Source organism: Mya arenaria, chromosome 11 (assembly GCF_026914265.1).
Source record: "Mya arenaria isolate MELC-2E11 chromosome 11, ASM2691426v1".
NCBI lineage: Eukaryota > Metazoa > Mollusca > Bivalvia > Myida > Myidae > Mya > Mya arenaria.
Window position 1 is genome coordinate 10,011,561 of NC_069132.1, and position 19,332 is coordinate 10,030,892.

General features: G+C 36.2%; 1 protein-coding gene and 1 pseudogene across 2 annotated transcripts; one reads left to right on the plus strand and one right to left on the minus strand.

Moving 5' to 3' along the window:
• The first annotated feature begins 9 nt into the window (after positions 1 to 9).
• On the plus strand, positions 10 to 11,998 carry LOC128208843 (serine/threonine-protein phosphatase 2A regulatory subunit B'' subunit gamma-like). Of its 2 annotated transcripts, XM_052912482.1 has the most exons (13): positions 10 to 180; positions 681 to 802; positions 1,099 to 1,203; positions 1,944 to 2,056; positions 2,208 to 2,376; positions 2,611 to 2,655; positions 3,706 to 3,849; positions 4,973 to 5,109; positions 5,474 to 5,549; positions 5,784 to 5,921; positions 6,463 to 6,495; positions 8,267 to 8,394; positions 8,834 to 11,998. In XM_052912482.1, the coding sequence occupies exons 1-13, from the start codon at positions 72 to 74 to the stop codon at positions 8,937 to 8,939; spliced, it is 1,425 nt and encodes a 474-aa protein (XP_052768442.1). In that variant the 5' UTR covers positions 10 to 71; the 3' UTR covers positions 8,940 to 11,998. The 2 variants fall into 2 exon arrangements, with proteins under 2 accessions (XP_052768442.1, XP_052768443.1); XM_052912483.1 differs by lacking the exon at positions 6,463 to 6,495.
• A 3,008-nt stretch (positions 11,999 to 15,006) lies between these two features.
• Positions 15,007 to 16,861, minus strand: LOC128208844 (glutathione peroxidase 1-like; annotated as a pseudogene).
• Between the last annotated feature and the right edge of the window lie 2,471 nt (positions 16,862 to 19,332).

Below are 19,332 nucleotides of genomic sequence, written 5' to 3' on the forward strand. Positions count from 1 at the left end.
GAGCGAAAATCAAAGATGGACGACAAACAAATCACAACTTGCTGCACAAAATTATTTGATTGAAAATATCTATGAAATGGCCTAATATTACTATCATGACATTGACAGGCAAATCTTCTGGTCGTTCTAATATAATGGAGTGGAAGACGTCGTTGAAAAAATATGTGGATAGGAAGAAAAGTATGCTTTCTGATGACTTTTAAAAAAAATAACTATATAAAATCTGAAGGTATATAAATTCATAATGCAAATAGCCTAGCGTTCACTGTCACGGTTTTGGCAAAGTACCCCCCCCCCCCCCGGATTAAAAAAAGAATTGTCCCAAATTGTTGGCATGATCATGACAACATATGCCTAGTTTATAAGTTCTTATCTTTGTGAATAATTTCAAATGTTAATCCATTGAAGGTATGATGCACCAGTCAATTGTAACCACGGCTAGGGTATGGGGGGATAAAGGCTGTGTTTTTACCCTCCATGTGGCCCTGCAGTGCCGAGTGAATGTGGTGGTTTTGTTTTTACACGGTTGAAAATAGCAGGAATGGGCTTTACCTAGGATGGCTGGGGGTCACGGGTGGTTACAAATGACTGGTACATTATATTGAGTAAATGTTTTTAATGTTAATTTAATACTGTCAACATCAATGTCAAACCATTTCTTGATGTTGCTGCACATATAGAGCCGGTGGCAGAAGAGGAGCAGAAGGCAGAGGAAATGCAGCAGTTCACAGAACTGTACCATGACTGGAAGGGGGTGGACCACAGTCACCACACCCTCAAACTGCCAAGGCTCTATGATAAGGTAGGCTTGGTTCTGCTGTGATGCAAATCAAAATTCAAGCTAAAGCACTTGGTATATGATTCAGCTTCTTTAAGATTGTAGGGTCCAACAGAAATTATGTATTATTCTTTTAATATATATATATATATATATATATATATATACATTTATATATATATATATATATATATATATATATATGTACTTAAATCACTCATTACACATTTTCAGAGTTAGGTCTTAATGATCATCAGTAATTTTTATTATCATAATTAACTTTATTTTCCGTAAATTTTACTGTTTGATTGTTTATTCAGTTGCCTTCTGAAGAAGAACCATTGTTGTTGAAGTTGCGAGAAGAATCTCGAGCAGTGTTCCTTCAGAGACGAAGTAGAGAATTGTTAGACAATGATGAATTACAGGTACTTGATGATGCAATACATCATAATATGTATTATCAATCCCTTAAGTGGGAGCTCATCATTCTTTCAGTTCAATTCTTTTAACTAGTTGTTTGCTCTACCTTGAATCTTTCGAGGTTGATTTAAAGTTTTATTGTGGCAGTGTGATAATGAGAATTTGATGATTTAAATGATTAATGATTTGTTCACTTTTATTCTTCGTGTACCTTAATGTTCTATTAAACATGCAATGTGCGTGTCTTTTTGAGAATACTGCGCTTAATAAGAACCATTTTTCCTGATTTAACAATCTTCTTAAGTCTAAATTTGATGATCAGTTACGTATGAAATACCGACTTCACAGCAAGCAGTTTCTGCTGCATTGTATCTGTATATACATACACACTTAAGTGTGTAAATTTATGGTTCAATGAACACCTGGCTTCTATATATTAATACACAACTTCCGGCAAGAATGAGGAATGACTTTTATCACTCCTGTCATTGCAGTCAATAGACGATGCATGACGTCAGCAGATTCTCTAAAATGAGGGCTGATGGAATGCTTTTCATCGGAATAAATTGCATTGTTTTGGAGTTTAGAGATAAGATAATCATTGTTTGTGTCATAGAATTGGAAAATAGATTCATGAAAAGATCAGAGTTTGAATGGTTGAATGACAAACAGCGTCATGTTTTTTGGGTATGCTTGCTTAGTGTTTACCATGTACCCTTGGTTTATTGAAAAAAATCTATTACAGCGCCTCTGGTTCCTGCTTGACCAGTACCACACACCTCCCCTGGTCGGAGATGACCAGATGATCAACTTTGAGGACTTTCAGAAAGTCGCTACTGAGGCAGGACAAAAATGCCAGTCAGTGATTTCATTTGTTTTAATATTATCTGTAAACAATCATACTTGTAATGTAAATTTTCTCTGCCATAATTGCCCTCTGTGTGTTGACAATATACATGTACTAGAAATAGTTATCAGTTCATATTTTGTATAGGCTTATTTTTTTTAGGCAATTTTTCAAATCCAGTGTGTTCACGAAGTTGTTACAAACAGATCCTTATGGTAGAATCTCCATCATGCAATTTTTCAACTATGTGATGCGGAAAGTCTGGCTTCACCAGACCCGTATTGGTCTGTCATTGTATGACGTTGCTGGCCAGGGCTACCTCAAAGAATCTGTGAGTTATACAATGTACTAGTTATATACATCTTGATCACTTGAAAAAGAAAGATATAGTATTTGCTACATTGTATTCAAGTATAACCTGATGTATTCAATTTGGACACTTGGGTATCTCAATATTACTACAGGTACCTTTTTTGACTACTTTAAGTTGTTTGTGTTGTTAAAACATGCAGCTTTGAATTGATGTACTTGCTAACAAATTATTGCTTTTGAATATGCTTTGTAGGATTTGGAGAACTACATTTTGGAACTTATACCTACTTTACCCCAGGTAAGTGTTTCTTTTCCAAATACATGATAATCTACCCAGTAATACTTTTTGCTGTTTTATGTTTTACTGAGTGACCAATTGTTTGTTGGTGTTTTTGATACTTTACAAATACATGTTTATCCAAATAATTAGATGAAATTATATGTGTGTTTTAGCTTATGATATATTAATAATCATATACATGTTTGTATGTTATTATGAAACAAATATCTCTAACGATTGTTCTAAAATTGTATAGATTCATAACCAGGTAAGAGGCCCATGCCGCACCATGGCATGCAAGTTTCACCACAACTTATTTTGACATAAATCAATCTTTTGGTTCAATAATGATGACCGCATGTTACGCAGTTGATTTATTTGCTTGAAATGCGACAAAAAGTGCTATGATTGCTAAATGGCTGAACTCTATTCTTTCTGGGTTGCATAATTACATTCACCAATGACATTATATTATGAGGGATATTCTTTTTTTTAATTTTCCCCACCTACCTTTTTTACCAGTTCTGTCATGGGAATATCATTTTTCTGAAATTGAAAACATTTGCCGATACAATAGCTTTAATACGGTACATAAAAACTGCAATGGCATGTATACAAACTGAAACTTTGCACTGCCTACATGTATATATGCTTTCTTGACAGATACATATTTATATAAATAAAAATGGCTAATTCAGTTTCTGTATTTTCTAGTCTCAGCATTTGACTCTTTGTAAGGAAATAAATGACATGCGTTTCAGACTTAAGTAGAAGCATGCCTAGACAATATTGTATTGTACAGATGAAAAATCGCTTTCAGAAATTTTCAGAATGTGTGTTGAGTAACATGCAGCCTTAGGCACCTTTTAGGAAAAAACTATTATTAGCTTTGATAACTCTTTATTCAGAATGAAAGATAGTGATTATTTTTAAACAAATTAGTAGCCTCCAAAACTTAAGATATTATCATTGATTCTTAAGGATAATATTAGTCATATGAGGCTTACAAAATCTCAATTTATTCCAGTACAGCTATTTTTATCAACCATTTGCATTTTACATTTGTAGTTGAATGGTCTGGAGAAGTCGTTTTACTCGTTCTATGTGTGTACAGCAGTGCGCAAGTTTTTCTTCTTCCTTGATCCAATGAGGAAAGGCAAGATAAAGATACAGGACATCCTTGCCTGTAGCTTCCTAGATGACCTGCTTGAGGTAAGTCCATGTGTAACATAACATTAAGATACAGGATGCCCTTGCCTGTAGCTTCCTAGATGACCTGCTTGAGGTAAGTCCATGTGTAACATAACATTAAGATACAGGACGCCCTTGCCTGTGGCTTCCTAGATGACCTGCTTGAGGTAAGTCCATGTGTAACATAACATTAAGATACAGGACACCCTTGCCTGTGGCTTCCTAGATGACCTGCTTGAGGTACGTCCCTGTGTAACATAACATTAAGATACAGGACGCCCTTGCCTGTAGCTTCCTAGATGACCTGCTTGAGGTAAGTCCATGTGTAACATAACATTAAGATACAGGATGCCCTTGCCTGTAGCTTCCTAGATGACCTGCTTGAGGTAAGTCCATGTGTAACATAACATTAAGATACAGGATGCCCTTGCCTGTAGCCTCCTAGATGACCTGCTTGAGGTCAGTCCATGTGTAACATAACATTAAGATACAGGACACCCTTGCCTGTGGCTTCCTAGATGACCTGCTTGAGGTAAGTCCATGTGTAACATAACATTAAGATACAGGATGCCCTTGCCTGTAGCTTCCTAGATGACCTGCTTGAGGTAAGTCCATGTGTAACATAACATTAAGATACAGGACGCCCTTGCCTGTAGCTTCCTAGATGACCTGCTTGAGGTAAGTCCATGTGTAACATAACATTAAGATACAGGATGCCCTTGCCTGTAGCCTCCTAGATGACCTGCTTGAGGTAAGTCCATGTGTAACATAACATTAAGATACAGGATGCCCTTGCCTGTAGCCTCCTAGATGACCTGCTTGAAGTAAGTCCATGTGTAACTTAACATTAAGATACAGGATGCCCTTGCCTGTAGCCTCCTAGATGACCTGCTTGAGGTAAGTCCATGTGTAACATAACATTAAGATACAGGATGCCCTTGCCTGTAGCTTCCTAGATGACCTACTTGAGGTACGTCCCTGTGTAACATAACATTAAGATACAGGATGTCCTTTCCTGTGGCTCCCTAGATGACATGCTTGAGGTAAGTCCATGTGTAACATAACATTAAGAAATTAAGCAAACTTAAGCAAAATTGAAACTAAAGCAAATAAAACTATCTAATTTGCTTGTATATTTCCTCAGTTGCGTGATGAGGACCTGTCGAAGGAGATGCAGGAGTCTAACTGGTTCTCTGCTCCATCAGCTCTCAGAGTGTACGGCCAGTACCTTAACCTAGACAAGGACCACAATGGCATGCTTTCCAAGGAGGAACTGGCAAGGTACCCGCTGTGGTGTCTATGATACTGTTACCTATATAATTTTCTAAATAAATGCCTGCTTAACATTCATTTCATGTATGCATGTACGACTGTGCCTTGTGTCATTGCGCAGAAAAAATCCTGTCTCCATCAGTATTGGTTGATGTTTTGCTAAACTTGGAGAATCTTCATAAAATGAGCAACAGATGTATTGGCATGATCAAGTTTGTAGAGATGCTTTCTAGCTTGTCCAGCAAACTGATCTTGGCACTTACAGGCTATTTTCTATAATGTTTGTCTATAAAACTGGATTCTTAACTTATATTACTGTGAAAGAAAATGGAGACTTATTATTTACTTATATTAAATTGTTTTTTATTCACAGATATGGGACTGGCACTTTAACAGATGTGTTTTTAGACAGAGTGTTCCAGGAGTGTCTAACATACGAGGGAGAAATGGTAAGCATGATATTATTAAATATAAGAGAACTTCTTCTTTTTTAAATGCTGAAAGTGTAAGGTACATTTAAACATAGTTTTACACATTGTAATTGAATTGCATGCTACTTTCAAAGTATGCAGCAAGGTAGAAATAATTTGTCAATCATGCAAAGGTAAAATTATGTTACATCTACCGTACCTTGCATTTGAAATTAGAATCGCTGATACATACTTCTATTGTCTACCCTTCAGGACTACAAGACATACTTGGACTTTGTCTTGGCCCTGGAGAACAGGAAGGAACCAGAAGCCCTGCGTTACTTGTTCAGGATCCTCGACGTGCAACAGAGAGGCCACCTCAATGTATTCTCACTGAACTATTTCTTCAGGGTAAGAAGAATTATGGCTTACTTTCTGTAGCCCTATTGGCCTGGTAAAGGCTATGGCATATGAGTAGGGGATCAATTGGGAATGTTATTTTGATGAATATGAGAAAATGTCATAGCCATTGTGTCATGGTCTAAGTTTAAATACAAAGAGATGGTGAAGACAACGTGTACTGGCTAGTGAATTACATTTTCTGAAAGACATATTGTATGGGCTATTTTGTATGAACAGGAAATATAAAAATAAGCTTTTTAAAAAAATAAGGTTGGGGTATTTCAATGGCCTTTGTGTCATTGGCCAAAATTTCAAGATATTCAAATTAAACTTGGTGCATTTGTTTGCAAAGACAATGCGCTCATATGAAGTAAGCCTCCTTACTCTGGCTTTAATAATTTTTATGGTATGCCCCTAACTGAACTGAAAAAAAAACAGTTTAGGATTGAAGTTCAATCTACGGCACTCTTGTTTACAATCTATTTTAACAATCACTGTTAATCCGTGCATAACTTGTATTTGTAAAAACTTTTCATGCCAAATTTATTAGGGGGTCATGAAAAAATATGCGGCTGAAATCCCAGTAAGTATACCTGGCAAAATGATGAAGCTAACATACTTGCTATGCCTCCCTGGTTCAGGCATCATGTCACTTGACAAGGATCTACTAGTACAACTTCATTAAAAGATTTCCATGTATGTTTGACGGTGTTTTAATCAAGATAATTAAAACCTAAATAATACTCTCTTTTTTTCAAATGTATGTGATGTTGATTTAAATGAACATTCATTACATATTGTAAGTTTGTTAATCGCATAGTGGGACAAATTACTTGGAAATTGAGCTCTGTGTTTCCTTGTAAAACTATATATGGATGCTTTAGAAAGAGTAATATGGATTATTGTTTATAATTCCTCAATTTGTTCGCATCAGTTGACTAATTTGCAGTTTTGTTAAACCTAAAACACACATTGCAAAAACTACTTGTCATGAAATGAAAGCGAGCTATCAATCTTGCTACATTCTGTCCTAAAATTATTTCCAGCCTTTTGTACACTAAATCATTACTTTATTTGCAAAACACTCAATTATTTATAGCTTCAAGAGCTAGAAACTTAAGATAAATGTAGAAGTCTGTTAGCTTCACAGATTTTATTTTTAGTAGTTATTTAGACAGTTTTCATTAATAATAATGATTTTTTTATTGCATCTACTTAATGCGCTGTGTTTCATCATCATACATTTTCATGAATTCTGATAATATCATCCACCATGCTAACACCAGAGATTAGATTTAATATACTATATGTTTGTAAATTTTAAAATACATCACAATGCTACATTCATGTCTTGCACAATTTTTATATTTCAACACTTACGGTACAAAGCTTGAATAGATACACATGTTTGGTTGTGATTCAACCTTTAATTTTTCTATGAAGAATGCATTATAGTGCTCTAGACGTCCTGTAATACCTGTAGCCAGTGTACCCTAGTAGACACTCATCAGATAGTTACACAGACAGTCATCGCGTAGTGACACTCCTGTTTGGATTCATCTGTTGTTTTGTAACATTTTGCTTGGTATACTTGCATTTTACCATAATTTCATCTACTTACATATGGGTAACATTTTATGTTTTCAATACACGGACCCATTTACATTTTACTCATCATAAATGAATGTGGATTAAACTATTTAAATATGATTTTTTATAACTTGAGTGTAAGAACAGTGACATGATTCTCTGGGAAGAAAGAACAAGCAATCATAGGAGTTTCAAACAAACAATGTACATGTACTTAAGATTTACCAAAAAAGTATAAGTTTACCCCGCACACTTGGAAGAGGAACATTCATGTTGCATGTCGGTGTGTTTTCAACCATATTAAATTGTTTTGTGTGAAAGAAAAACTACTTATTTTTGTGGTTGACACTGTTGTTTGAAGGTATGTTTTTTTAAAACTGAATAACAGCATGGTAGATGACCATATATTGTATTCGGACCCTGACTGTTTTCTTTATTGCATTTTACCCTTTGTATATTAGAAAGAAAAAATATCTTTTGAGAGTGCTAGACACTGCTGCTGATATTAATCTTTCAAACTTACCGGTAGCCAAAATTTGTTAAAAAATATCAATTTACCTGCTGATAAGTTAAAATGAAAAAAATGCTGACAAATCAACTTTAAAGTTAAAACCTGAATTACCTCATCAACCGTTGGACTATATTGAACAGCAGTAACTTTGAATTGCTAGTAACTGTATTTGTGACAACGTGTGTAATAACATAATTATGCTCCCATGGCAGGCCTACCATACTTTACAACTGTTGTCTTACCCGCCTTGCAGGCAATCCAGGAGCAGATGCGAACACATGGTCAGGAGCCTGTCTCCTTCCAGGATGTAAAGGATGAGATATTTGACATGGTGAAACCAGTAGATCCTCTACGACTATCTCTAGATGATCTAGTCACATGGTACTCACTATGATCATTTATACTATTTGAAAATACATGTATCAACTTGCAACTACTAGAAAAAGTAGGCTTATGTGTAGCAAGGCCCATATCTTTGGCCATGATAGTTAACTATTTGTCAGGTGTATCCTTGTGGTAAACGAATAAGTGTTTTGCATATTGTTGTGATGCTCTTCAAGTAAGCTTCCTTGCCACAAAATAAAACGCACAGCTGATTGCCAGGGTTCATTTCCCTGATGATCTCCGGTTCTGCTCAGGTATTCATTATAAGAGGGCCACAGAATAGGTGATCTTAAAAACAGAAATTCACCTTTTTATTTTTACATACCCGGTATGTTTAATTTTGATAAGCTAACTGTTTTGCCGCTTGAATAGAAATCATTTTTGTATGTAGACTGAAACAGTACATAATATCTGGAGTATATATTTTCTATTTCAGTGGGAAGGGGGACACAGTTGTCAGTATTTTGATAGACCTGAATGACTTCTGGACTTATGAAAACCGTGAATATCTAGTCCCTGAGACCACAGAGGAGGACATTTAGCTGACCTATGGCTGTTTTCCTCTGTACATAACTGACCAGTGGCCAACACTGACCTCTCTGTGATACTTTTTGTCTCAAATATCCACTATATGGACATACAACCAGATTTTTCCAAAGTTCATATTCACTAGTGTCTTGATTGACGTCGGAAGAGAACAAGGCGATCAACAATCGTATTGAGATCATTGTTGCATACATCAGGGATTTGAAGTCATCCTCTGGACTCTTGGATAGTACTGTGTAAGGCTCTGGTCCGAAGCAAATCTTCAACCCATGTGAGTCTGAGATCCAGACTTAAATCTGCGAATTTGAATTTTATTGTAAATTTGCTATTAGCACAGCAAATGATAATTTTTGCTGCATATGTTACAATAATAATAACTTCATTAGATAAATATTTCGTAACATTTTTAATTTGCTATTCTGAGTCGCAAACTTAGTCTCAAGACGTTAGTGGCAATGACTCAGTGTCATAGTTTAGTTTACATCAGAGATTTATACGAAATAGGCATTGAAAACACTTATTCATAGACTTGCAATATTTTTCTGACAGATTACCTCTGTTGAATCATATGAGAGATTCATTTCATGATTTTATATATATATTTAGTTTTGGCATATATACTCCCAAGAAGTTGCTAGACCGGGCCCCAATATCACAAAAATGCTTGAGTCATTTCTCAATGTCAAGTGATTTAAAGTCTTACATGTTTTTTCCTCCTGTGAGCCACTGACATAGAATATGTTGATTGTAAATTTGGTCAGTATTCAGAAGAAAAACTATTACTGGTATGCAGGAAAAATGTAATACAGTACAATTTAAGAACTCATTTCAAGTACATTTTTTCCTTCTCTTTTTAAAACATTGTGACAAGTTTTTTTTTCAACACATTCAATGAGCACCTAAATACACTTTTAAAAGGAGTAAGAACGTGTTGAGATGGCAGTATTTTTGTGATATTTGGGCCAGGGTCCATATTTACGAACAGTCTCAAGTCGCACTTGACGGCAAATCTTCATCTCATTGTAACGCCTTCTAGCAAAGCATTCATGATGAACTTGACGAAAATCTCAAAGTGTACCATTCTTTACATATATTTTTTAAAGGAATGGAATAAAATGATTTTCGGAGTCAGTGTCTCCGACTTTAGACTGTTCATAAACAGAGGCCCAGAGTTCTGTTTTAGATCACTATTAGGGTTAATAGACTTAGATCTCATATTAACATTTGAAATCCTATGGTATCTAGTTGTCTCTCAAGTTATTTTTGTATAAGTTGAATTGTTCAAGATAGTTGAGGCAATATCATCGGGTTCTGATCAACTCAACATCATACATTGTGAAATGGCAGCCTATCATTTTGGTATCTTAGTTTTTATTCTAGGTACTAGTCAGTGTAGGCCAAAGAAATCTGTTTGATATGTTTATCCTATACAATGTATAGTGTAGTCTATTATAATGTTTAAAGTGTATAAATGAGTCAAATTGAGAGCATTTTACCATGGTTATGGTTCTTTTAATTGAAAACTGCTCTCAGTTTATTCTTGCTTAATTGAGAAAGTCCTTTTAGTAATGATTTTTTTAAGGATGTCAATTTCATGTTTATTTTTATTTGTTAGAATAGAAATTAAATCAACATAAGGAATCCTAATGATTGTTTGTGAGGAATTCATGTTTGGACATAGCTGTATCAAGATAAACGTGGATGACACATCCGTCCAGTGTTATGTTTGGACATAGCTGTATCAAGATAAGCGTGGATGATCCATCCGTCCAGTGTTATGTTTGGACATAGCTGTATCAAGATAAGCGTGGATGACACATCTGTCCAGTGTTATGTTTGGACATAGCTGTATCAAGATAAGCGTGGATGACACATCCGTCCAGTGTTATGTTTGGACATAGCTGTATCAAGATAAGCGTGGATGACACATCCGTCCAGTGTTATGTTTGGACATAGCTGTATCAAGATAAGCGTGGATGACACATCCGTCCAGTGTTATGTTTGGACATAGCTGTATCAAGATAAGCGTGGATGACACATCTGTCCAGTGTTATGTTTGGACATAGCTGTATCAAGATAAGCGTGGATGACACATCCGTCCAGTGTTATGTTTGGACATAGCTGTATCAAGATAAGCGTGGATGACACATCCATCCAGTGTTATGTTTGGACATAGCTGTATCAAGATAAGCGTGGATGACACATCCTTCCAGTGTTATGTTTGGACATAGCTGTATTAAGATAAGCGTGGATGACACATCTGTCCAGTGTTATGTTTGGACATAGCTGTATCAAGATAAACGTGGATGACACATCTGTCCAGTGTTATGTTTGGACATAGCTGTATCAAGATGAACGTGGATGACACATCTGTCCAGTGTTATGTTTGGACATAGCTGTATCAAGATAAGCGTGGATGACACATCTGTCCAGTGTTATGTTTGGACATAGCTGTATCAAGATAAACATGGATGACACAGCTGTCTAGTGTTATGTTTGGACATAGCTGTATCAAGATAAACATGGATGACCCATCCGTCCAGTGTTATGCCCATCTCCATGAATATCCATTTTGCATTTATTTTTGTGTGCCCATTTAATTGTGGTTCATTGTTTATGTGACCTATTGAACACATTTAGTACTGGTATTATTATTGATTACTATGTAAAGTACAGTAGAACATTTAGTAAAAAATCTAGTTAAAACATATTTTTAACAGATAAGATAAGGGAACAATGTTGTCCACATTAAATATTATCATCAGAAATTCAGAATACAACCCGTTCTATCAACACATTGGAACAGTTTATATTCCCTGTGCTAAACCAATACATTAGTGTGAGTTTTGAATGTCTGATTTAGAGACACATGTTGCTGTATATGTCCTTTTATGTGGAAAGGAGCTTGTTTGGTTTGTACATGTATATTTCGGACCAGCCTGTTCCACTAACACTGCCTTTTATGTTGTTTTTCTGATGAACAGTCTTGGTCATTTGTATTGTGTCCCCAACTCACAGCATTTATTTTGTGAATAAAGTAATTTTAACAATTGTATTACTATTGTTTTGCCTTCGATGGAGATATACATGTATTTTTATTGTGATATTGTCTCCCTGGTATTCCTTTAAATCACAGTTTTATACCACTGCCAAGACTTTGTATACTGTGAAAGTAAAAAAAAGAGCTCTGTTTCAATTGGGACCAATAATTACATCATACCCCCAGGTTTTTGAATAATTTAAATAATGGAGTGTTTTTAGCTAACCTGAGCACAAAGTGCTCAAGGTGAGCTTTTGTGATCGGTCTATGTCCGGCGTCTGTCGTCCGGCTTCCATCGTCAATAATTGGTTATAATCATCTTCTTCTCCTAAACCGCTTGGACAATTTTGATGAAACTTCATAGGAATTATCCTTGGTTGGTGCTTTTTCAAAATTGTTGAAAGAAATTAATTCCAAGCAGAACTCTGGTTGCCATGGCAACCTAAAGGAAAGTGTCAACAATTGGTTATAATCATCTTCTTCTCCTAAAACGCTTGGATAGTTTTGATGAAACTTTATAGGAATGATCTTAGGTTGGTGTTTTTTAGCGAAATTGTTCAAAGAAATTAATTCCAAGCAGAACTCTGGTTGCCATGGCAACCTAAAGTGAAATGTCAACAATAGGTTATAATCATCTTCTCCTTAACCGCTTGGACAATTTTGATGAAACTTCATAGGAATGATCCTTGGTTGGTACTTCAAAATTGTTCAAAGAAATTAATTCCATGAAAAACTCTGGTTGGCATGGCAACCTAAAGGAAAATGTCAACAATTGGTTATAATCATCTTCTCCTAAACCGCTTGGACAATTTTGATGAAACTTCATATGAATGATCCTTGGTTGGTGCTTTTTTAAAACTGTTTAAAGAAATTAATTCCATGCAGAACTCTGGTTGCCATGGCAACCTAAAGGAAAATGTCAACAATAGGTTATCATCTTCTTCTCCTAAACCGCTTTGACAATTTTGATGAAACTTCATAGGAATGATCCTTGGTTGGTGCTTTTTCAAAATTGTTCAAAGAAATTAATTCCATACAGAACTCTGGTTGCCATGGTAACCTAAAGGAAAAATGTCAACAATTGGTTATAATCATCTTCTTCTCCTAAACCACTTGGACAATTTTGATGAAACCTAATAGGAATGATCCTTGGTTGGTGTTTTTTCAAAATAATGTAAAGAAATTAATTCCATGCAGAACTCTGGTTGCCATGGCAACCTGAAGGAAAAATTGCGAATTTTTTTTTTTGCAAATACAATGAAGCCTAGTGCTTAAATATTTGGTGTGTAACATCGTTGATTGGTTATTTACCATGTTTATACAAATTCTGCCCGTGGAGATAGATTAGCTTCAGACCGTGGGCTACAAGTTCATTATAAATACACTTTGTTAAAATCTGATAGTTATGTAAAGTTTTTTCTTGAAGCAATGGCAGCAAGTCTTGCTATATGGTCTCCCTTTTTGTTGGAGATTCAAATTCTGTTAGTGTGCAGGCAACTGAACAAAATCCTGTCAGTGTGCAGTCAATCGACAAGTCCTGTCAGTGTGCAGGAAACTGTGACAAGTCCTGTCAGTGTGCAGGCAAATGGGACAAGTCCTGTCAATGATTATCCAGGCAACATGTTTGACCAGTATGTTTTTATGACCCCGAAGGTGGGTATATTAAAATCGCACATTCCGTCCATCCATCTTTTCTTCCGTCCGTTCGTCCCACTGTCCTGTGTCTGGCTCAATAACTTGTGTCCGTGCTGTAACTTTCTCTTGTATGAACAGATATTAATATAACTTGCCACGTGTGTTCAACATACCAAGATGACATGTCGTGTGCAAGACCCGTGTCCTTACCTCTAAGGTCAAGGTCACACTTAGTGTTTATTCACAATGGAATGCTGCATATAAGTACATACAGTATAAGTTATCATGTCCGGGCTGTAACTTTCCCTTGTATGGACAGATTTTAAATTGACTTGCCATGTGTGTTTGACATACTAAGACGACGTGTTGCGTTCAAGACCTGTGTCCCTCCCTCTAAGGTCAAGGTCACACTTAGGTGTTTATTCACAATAGAATGCTGCATATAAGGACATAGAGTATAGGTTGTCGTGTCCGGGCTGTTACTTTCTCTTGTATGGACATAATTTAAAATGACTTGCCACATGTGTTTGACATATCAAGACGAAGTGTGGGGTGCAAGACTTGTGTTGCTACCTCTAAGGTCAAGGTCACACTAAGTGTTTATTCACAATGGAATGCTGAATATGAGGACATAAGAGTGTTGGCTGTCAAGTAGGGTTGGTATTTTTTCTATGCTCAGAGGCAATTTAAAATGACTTGCCATACGTATTTGACACATAAAGGCAAGATCAACTTTTTATGTACTTGTTCATAGGTCAATGTCACATTCAGGGGCATTTGTCACATACTGTGACAGCTCTTGTTCAATATTCTTTGAGAAACAAGCTATATTGATAACAAAGGTTAAACTCTTTTACCCAGATGAGCGATTTAGGGCCATCATGGCCCTCTTGTATATATTTTCTAGAAATGTTGCTGAATAACCCTAGTAACATACCATTATCGGTCACTGAACACAGATGCAACTTAAAGGTTAGAATTGCCTACTAGTTGACCAAGATGCCTAATAGTTTCTGTCTGTCAGGTTTGGACATCTTTTCTGCTATGATTGATGTTTTGCCATTGATGCTAAAATTAAATAGTCATTAATCTGTTATTAACGCGTTGATCAACTGTCTAGTGACGTATTCACGACAGGAACGTATTTTGATAACCAGGCACCAGGATCATGAAATAACTTAAGACAAATCTCTGACTCTCAAAGAATGACCTCAAAACAGGACTCATTTTAAGTCAAAACTCATTTCAGTCATCCAAAAAAAGTCTCAAGTCAAACTTGAGTTTGAGTTTAAGGTTAAGTTTGAGTTATTTCGTGATACTAGGACCAGGTGTCCATTGGTACAACTTTATCTCAAAATCATGTTGAAAAGTGTAGTAACAGAAAAACAAACGTTTCATACAATTTTAAATAGTTATTGCATGCTCAGTAATACTGACGGTATTGAAATAAATCCTAGATGCATGTGTTGAAGTGTTTCCGTGGGTCATGCACATGGTTTATCATGTGGCGTCGTCTGTAACAGATTATGACGTCACGTTCATACTCGGCAGCCCACGGAAATACTTCAACGTGATAAATGAGGACATAACTTGTGCACAACTACATGGTAATATATGTTTGCCATTTTCTAAATATTTTACTCTCAGATGTTGTCCTGATTAAAAAGTTCTGTTTTATCCAAAGGTGCTGATGTTATATGTCATAATTCACAACATCACCCGGCTGTTTTGCGATATACCATGTTTTATTCAATTAACTACGTTTTCTTAAACTGCCTTGGAAAAGTCTCTATTAATGTTAGAACGCAATGATTAAACTTTAAACTTGTCAATTAGTTGTTGGATATCATGTTGTATGTTCTTCGTCTGGAAGTATCGACTGTATCTACGGAAGGGCACTCCATCTGGAGCAATAAGAAACTTCTCGAAATTCCATGCAATGTCTGTTCTCGTCACGGGCTCCCAAATGATGTTCTTCGAATTGTTCATAAATGAGACGCTATCGTCACTCGGCGTTTGCAGACGATTTCTCAAAAAATCGAACAGCTCGTGCGCCTTTGCTCCGTTGACGTCACACTTCTCCATGAGTTGAAAATTAGGCTCGAACCCTCCCCCAGGCCGAACGTGCTTCAGGGAGGCGTAAATCTCCTCCCCGCTACCGTTTTCCTGAAAATCAAACATACGGTCATAGCGCTGCAAGATATTTACGTTTGATGACGTCGACGATTATGAAATATTACTAAAGAGTAGGCTAAATATAGATGGAAACGCTATAAGTAAAATGAACATTATTGTCTTTTGTGACCAAAATGAAATTAAACTAAAAATATGTTATTCATATTTTACTCCGTCGGCTTATATAATATATATACGATAACGGAAGTAACCAATCAAAATTCGTATGTTTGAAAAAATACCTGGTGTCCGAACTGGTTACAGGGGAAGGCGATGATGACGAGCTTATCAGCAAACTTGGCGACCAGCTCGTTCATCTGCGTGTAGTCACGCGTCGTCGTTCCTCAGAGCGACGCCACGTTCTCCACCAGCACTACCTTCCCCTTGAAGCTGCTCAGCGCCACGTTCTCCCCACGGAGGTTCCGGCACGTAAACTCGAACAGCGTCTGAAGCCTCGCCGGTCCGCGCGTCGCCATTGCTATGTTTGGTGGAAATGTATAATCCTTATTTTCGTAAAAATTGTATGTGAAATATCTTAACGTTTAAACACTATTTGCTCGTAACCTGTCTTATCGCTTTAAATATTGATAATGTCGCTATAAATTAATCTGGGATTTAGAATGTCTGTGTGGGACTTACAATGAGAATTGCTAATACAGATTAAGACAGGTTTTTACAGATCAGTGAGTGCTCTGAAATATTCGATGACTATCATAACCGCGCGGCACACTAAAACAATGGCTAGTTATTAGAGCTCTTTTAAAATACCAGTCGGAATACATTATCTACAAAACACAATAACCATGACATACATGTCACAGTTAACCTCTGTCGAAAAGCTTATATAATTTGATTTTTTTGTTTTTAGTAAAAAGATGAGTGAATAGTTAAAAATCATACAAAACTAAGCAAAAAAAATACATATGTAATACGTCAACATTTAAATATCTATGTTTTAGCACATAATAGACACTTACATACTAATTTTGTAGCTGAAAACAACATGTTAGTCTGAAGTTCCTTCCCCTTACACTCGTTTTCGGTACTGTATGGGATACCAGTAAGCAGGGAACCAGATAAAAACAAGTGAGCTGCATCAACTGTGTGGTTTACCTCTCTAGAGGCTATGTATAAAACACCTGAACACATAATGTATAAAATGCATAGCTGAATGGAGGTTACTTTTCTGGTGGTCATATAGCATACTATAAATGTCGATAAAGTAGAATTTTACAAGACGCTTTGTGTTTATATATCAGAGGTATTAACATTGATTAAAATAATAAACGCAACAATCATGCTGCTGTCTCATCTTAGTCACAGGAGCAGGTTGCGTACAAGGATAATAAAATAAAAAAAATATTTTTTTGCCAATTTTCACAAGTTACAGTTACCACATCATATTCTTACTAAAATTTGATAAAAAAACAAACAAACAAAAAAAAACGGACGGGGGCGTGGTGTGTCAAAACAACGCAACCTGCCCCTGTGATCTTAGTCATTCTAAAATGCCGTCTAGGCTTTTTTGAATGATGTTTAGCCTGGACTAAACATCAATATAAAAAAAGCCTGGACGGCGTTTTAGAATGGCTATGTCTCATCTGTGTGTCCCCGTTTAAAAACAGCGCATTGTGGTTTTCCAGTTTAAATCATATCTGTTTACGAGTACAGGTAAATATACGAACGCCATTTTTAAACGTACTGTGTTTTACGTGGTAGACAACCCCAGTAAAATTCGATTTGGAAAAAAATGCGCAAAAACTGCGAAAGATGCATGTGTCGTAAGCGATGTACGTGATACATCAGTAAGTAAGATTCAATGTGTTGTACACAACGATGTCAATTTTATGTAAGTTGTTGACAGTTTTCATTATTTGACAAGTGTATCATTTCCGAGTGTCTAGTCTCTTTAAGCAAATGCAGCGCTTAATGCGTGAGTCCGTTCCGTGGCTCAACTTATTTCCGTAAATATTAAAAATGGAGAGACGGAATTATGTATTTGCAAGAACTTTCCGAATCCAATGACGTCTGATGTGTGACATCCAATTTTCTTTGTGAAATTTTAAAACCGCCCTTTAAACGATGCAATCTTTCTTGAAGTGCAATATCGACCCTGGAAATATTGTTCCATAATTCAGAACCGAAAAGGACCGTTGGAAGCGACGTTTTCTTGAAGATGGATGCAATAAATAAGTGATTCACACCTCCAGTATTTTCCTCGACAGAAAAGAGAGAGAGGATCGTCCTTTGCGCAAGCCGTTCTGTAAACATATACATGTATATAGCGTTTTGACATTAACTATTTTATTTTAAGAACATGCCATCATGTGTACATTTAAAGGTTGAATTGGTGTTTGGTCCGTTACATATCATCTACACTAGCTGAAAAGTTCTCTCGAAGTAGAAATTAAGGCACCAGGTATGGTTTAACTCGAATATTCGCATGAAGATTATCATACCAGCTGTTCAATATCAAAGTACAAAAGGCTAAGTTTAAAGGCTCGTGATCATAAGCCATCTTCAGAAACATAAAAATGATAATTAAAGCGAATCAATTTCGCAAAGGTTTGTTTGCCGTCTCACTATGCGCCAATATACTTGCAACAAAGAAATTAAGGCACAAAAAGTCGAGTGATAACCATCAAGTTTAAAAAGATTTGGCTGCAGCTCGTTAAATCACGATCTATTTCGCAAGAACATCGTTCCCTCGCAAGCATGTCTCTTTGTGGAAGTAGAATCTGTTCGTCACTTTATGCTCACTTGTCCTCTATTTAACATCAATAGAACACTTATGCTAACAACAATACACTCGCTGGTTCCTGGAACAGTTATCACCTTAAGGTTACTCTTGGTAACGTAACGTACGTTTTTCTGATTGTACTAAATCTAAAATATTTTCTTCCGTATAATCCTACATTGATTCTACTAAAAGGTTTCGCCGAGTTCAATTGTATTTGCTGATCTACATGTGACTCAAAATTCATCTGTTTACTGAAAGACACAGAAACATTTTTTATTACTCAATGATTATTCGATATATAATAAATTTCATGGATCTGTATACATGTTTTTTCCATTAACATATAAAACATTTGTTAATTTCCATTGCTATATGTAATGTATCAGTTGGCACTTGTATAATTTCATGAAATAAATATGTTTAAACATATTTGCGGAGAAAATAACAAATAAAGTGGCTAAACGTATGTCTTTTTAGAAAAGATTACCGATTACTACTATTAATTAAGCAACCATTGACATTGCATGTCTTTCGAATAGCAAATGGTCGAGCGTGTTCATACTCCTGAAAAACAAAGTCTGTGGTGTTGCCACCTCATATGGAATACTATAAAACGGTACTAGCGGCTTCCAGGCTGTTGCGGTGGATCCTAGGTCGAGCGGTAATCATTTGACTGTCAACGCCAGATGCCTCACCTCGCCTAGAAGGTATTATCATCTTCCGGGAGGAACGTTAAGAGTGCTAAGCACTGGTGCATTTTAAAGAAACAAGGTAACCAGTACACTATGACCCACAACAA

Excerpts from the sequence above, each read along its gene's own strand:
- LOC128208843 (XM_052912482.1), top strand. The coding sequence starts at position 72 with ATGAAATGGCCTAATATTACTATCATGACATTGACAGGCAAATCTTCT. Across the intron at positions 181-680 it reads ATATGTGGATAGGAAGAAAA|AGCCGGTGGCAGAAGAGGAG; the intron begins GTATGCTTTCTG and ends CTGCACATATAG. Across the intron at positions 2,377-2,610 it reads AGGGCTACCTCAAAGAATCT|GATTTGGAGAACTACATTTT; the intron begins GTGAGTTATACA and ends TATGCTTTGTAG.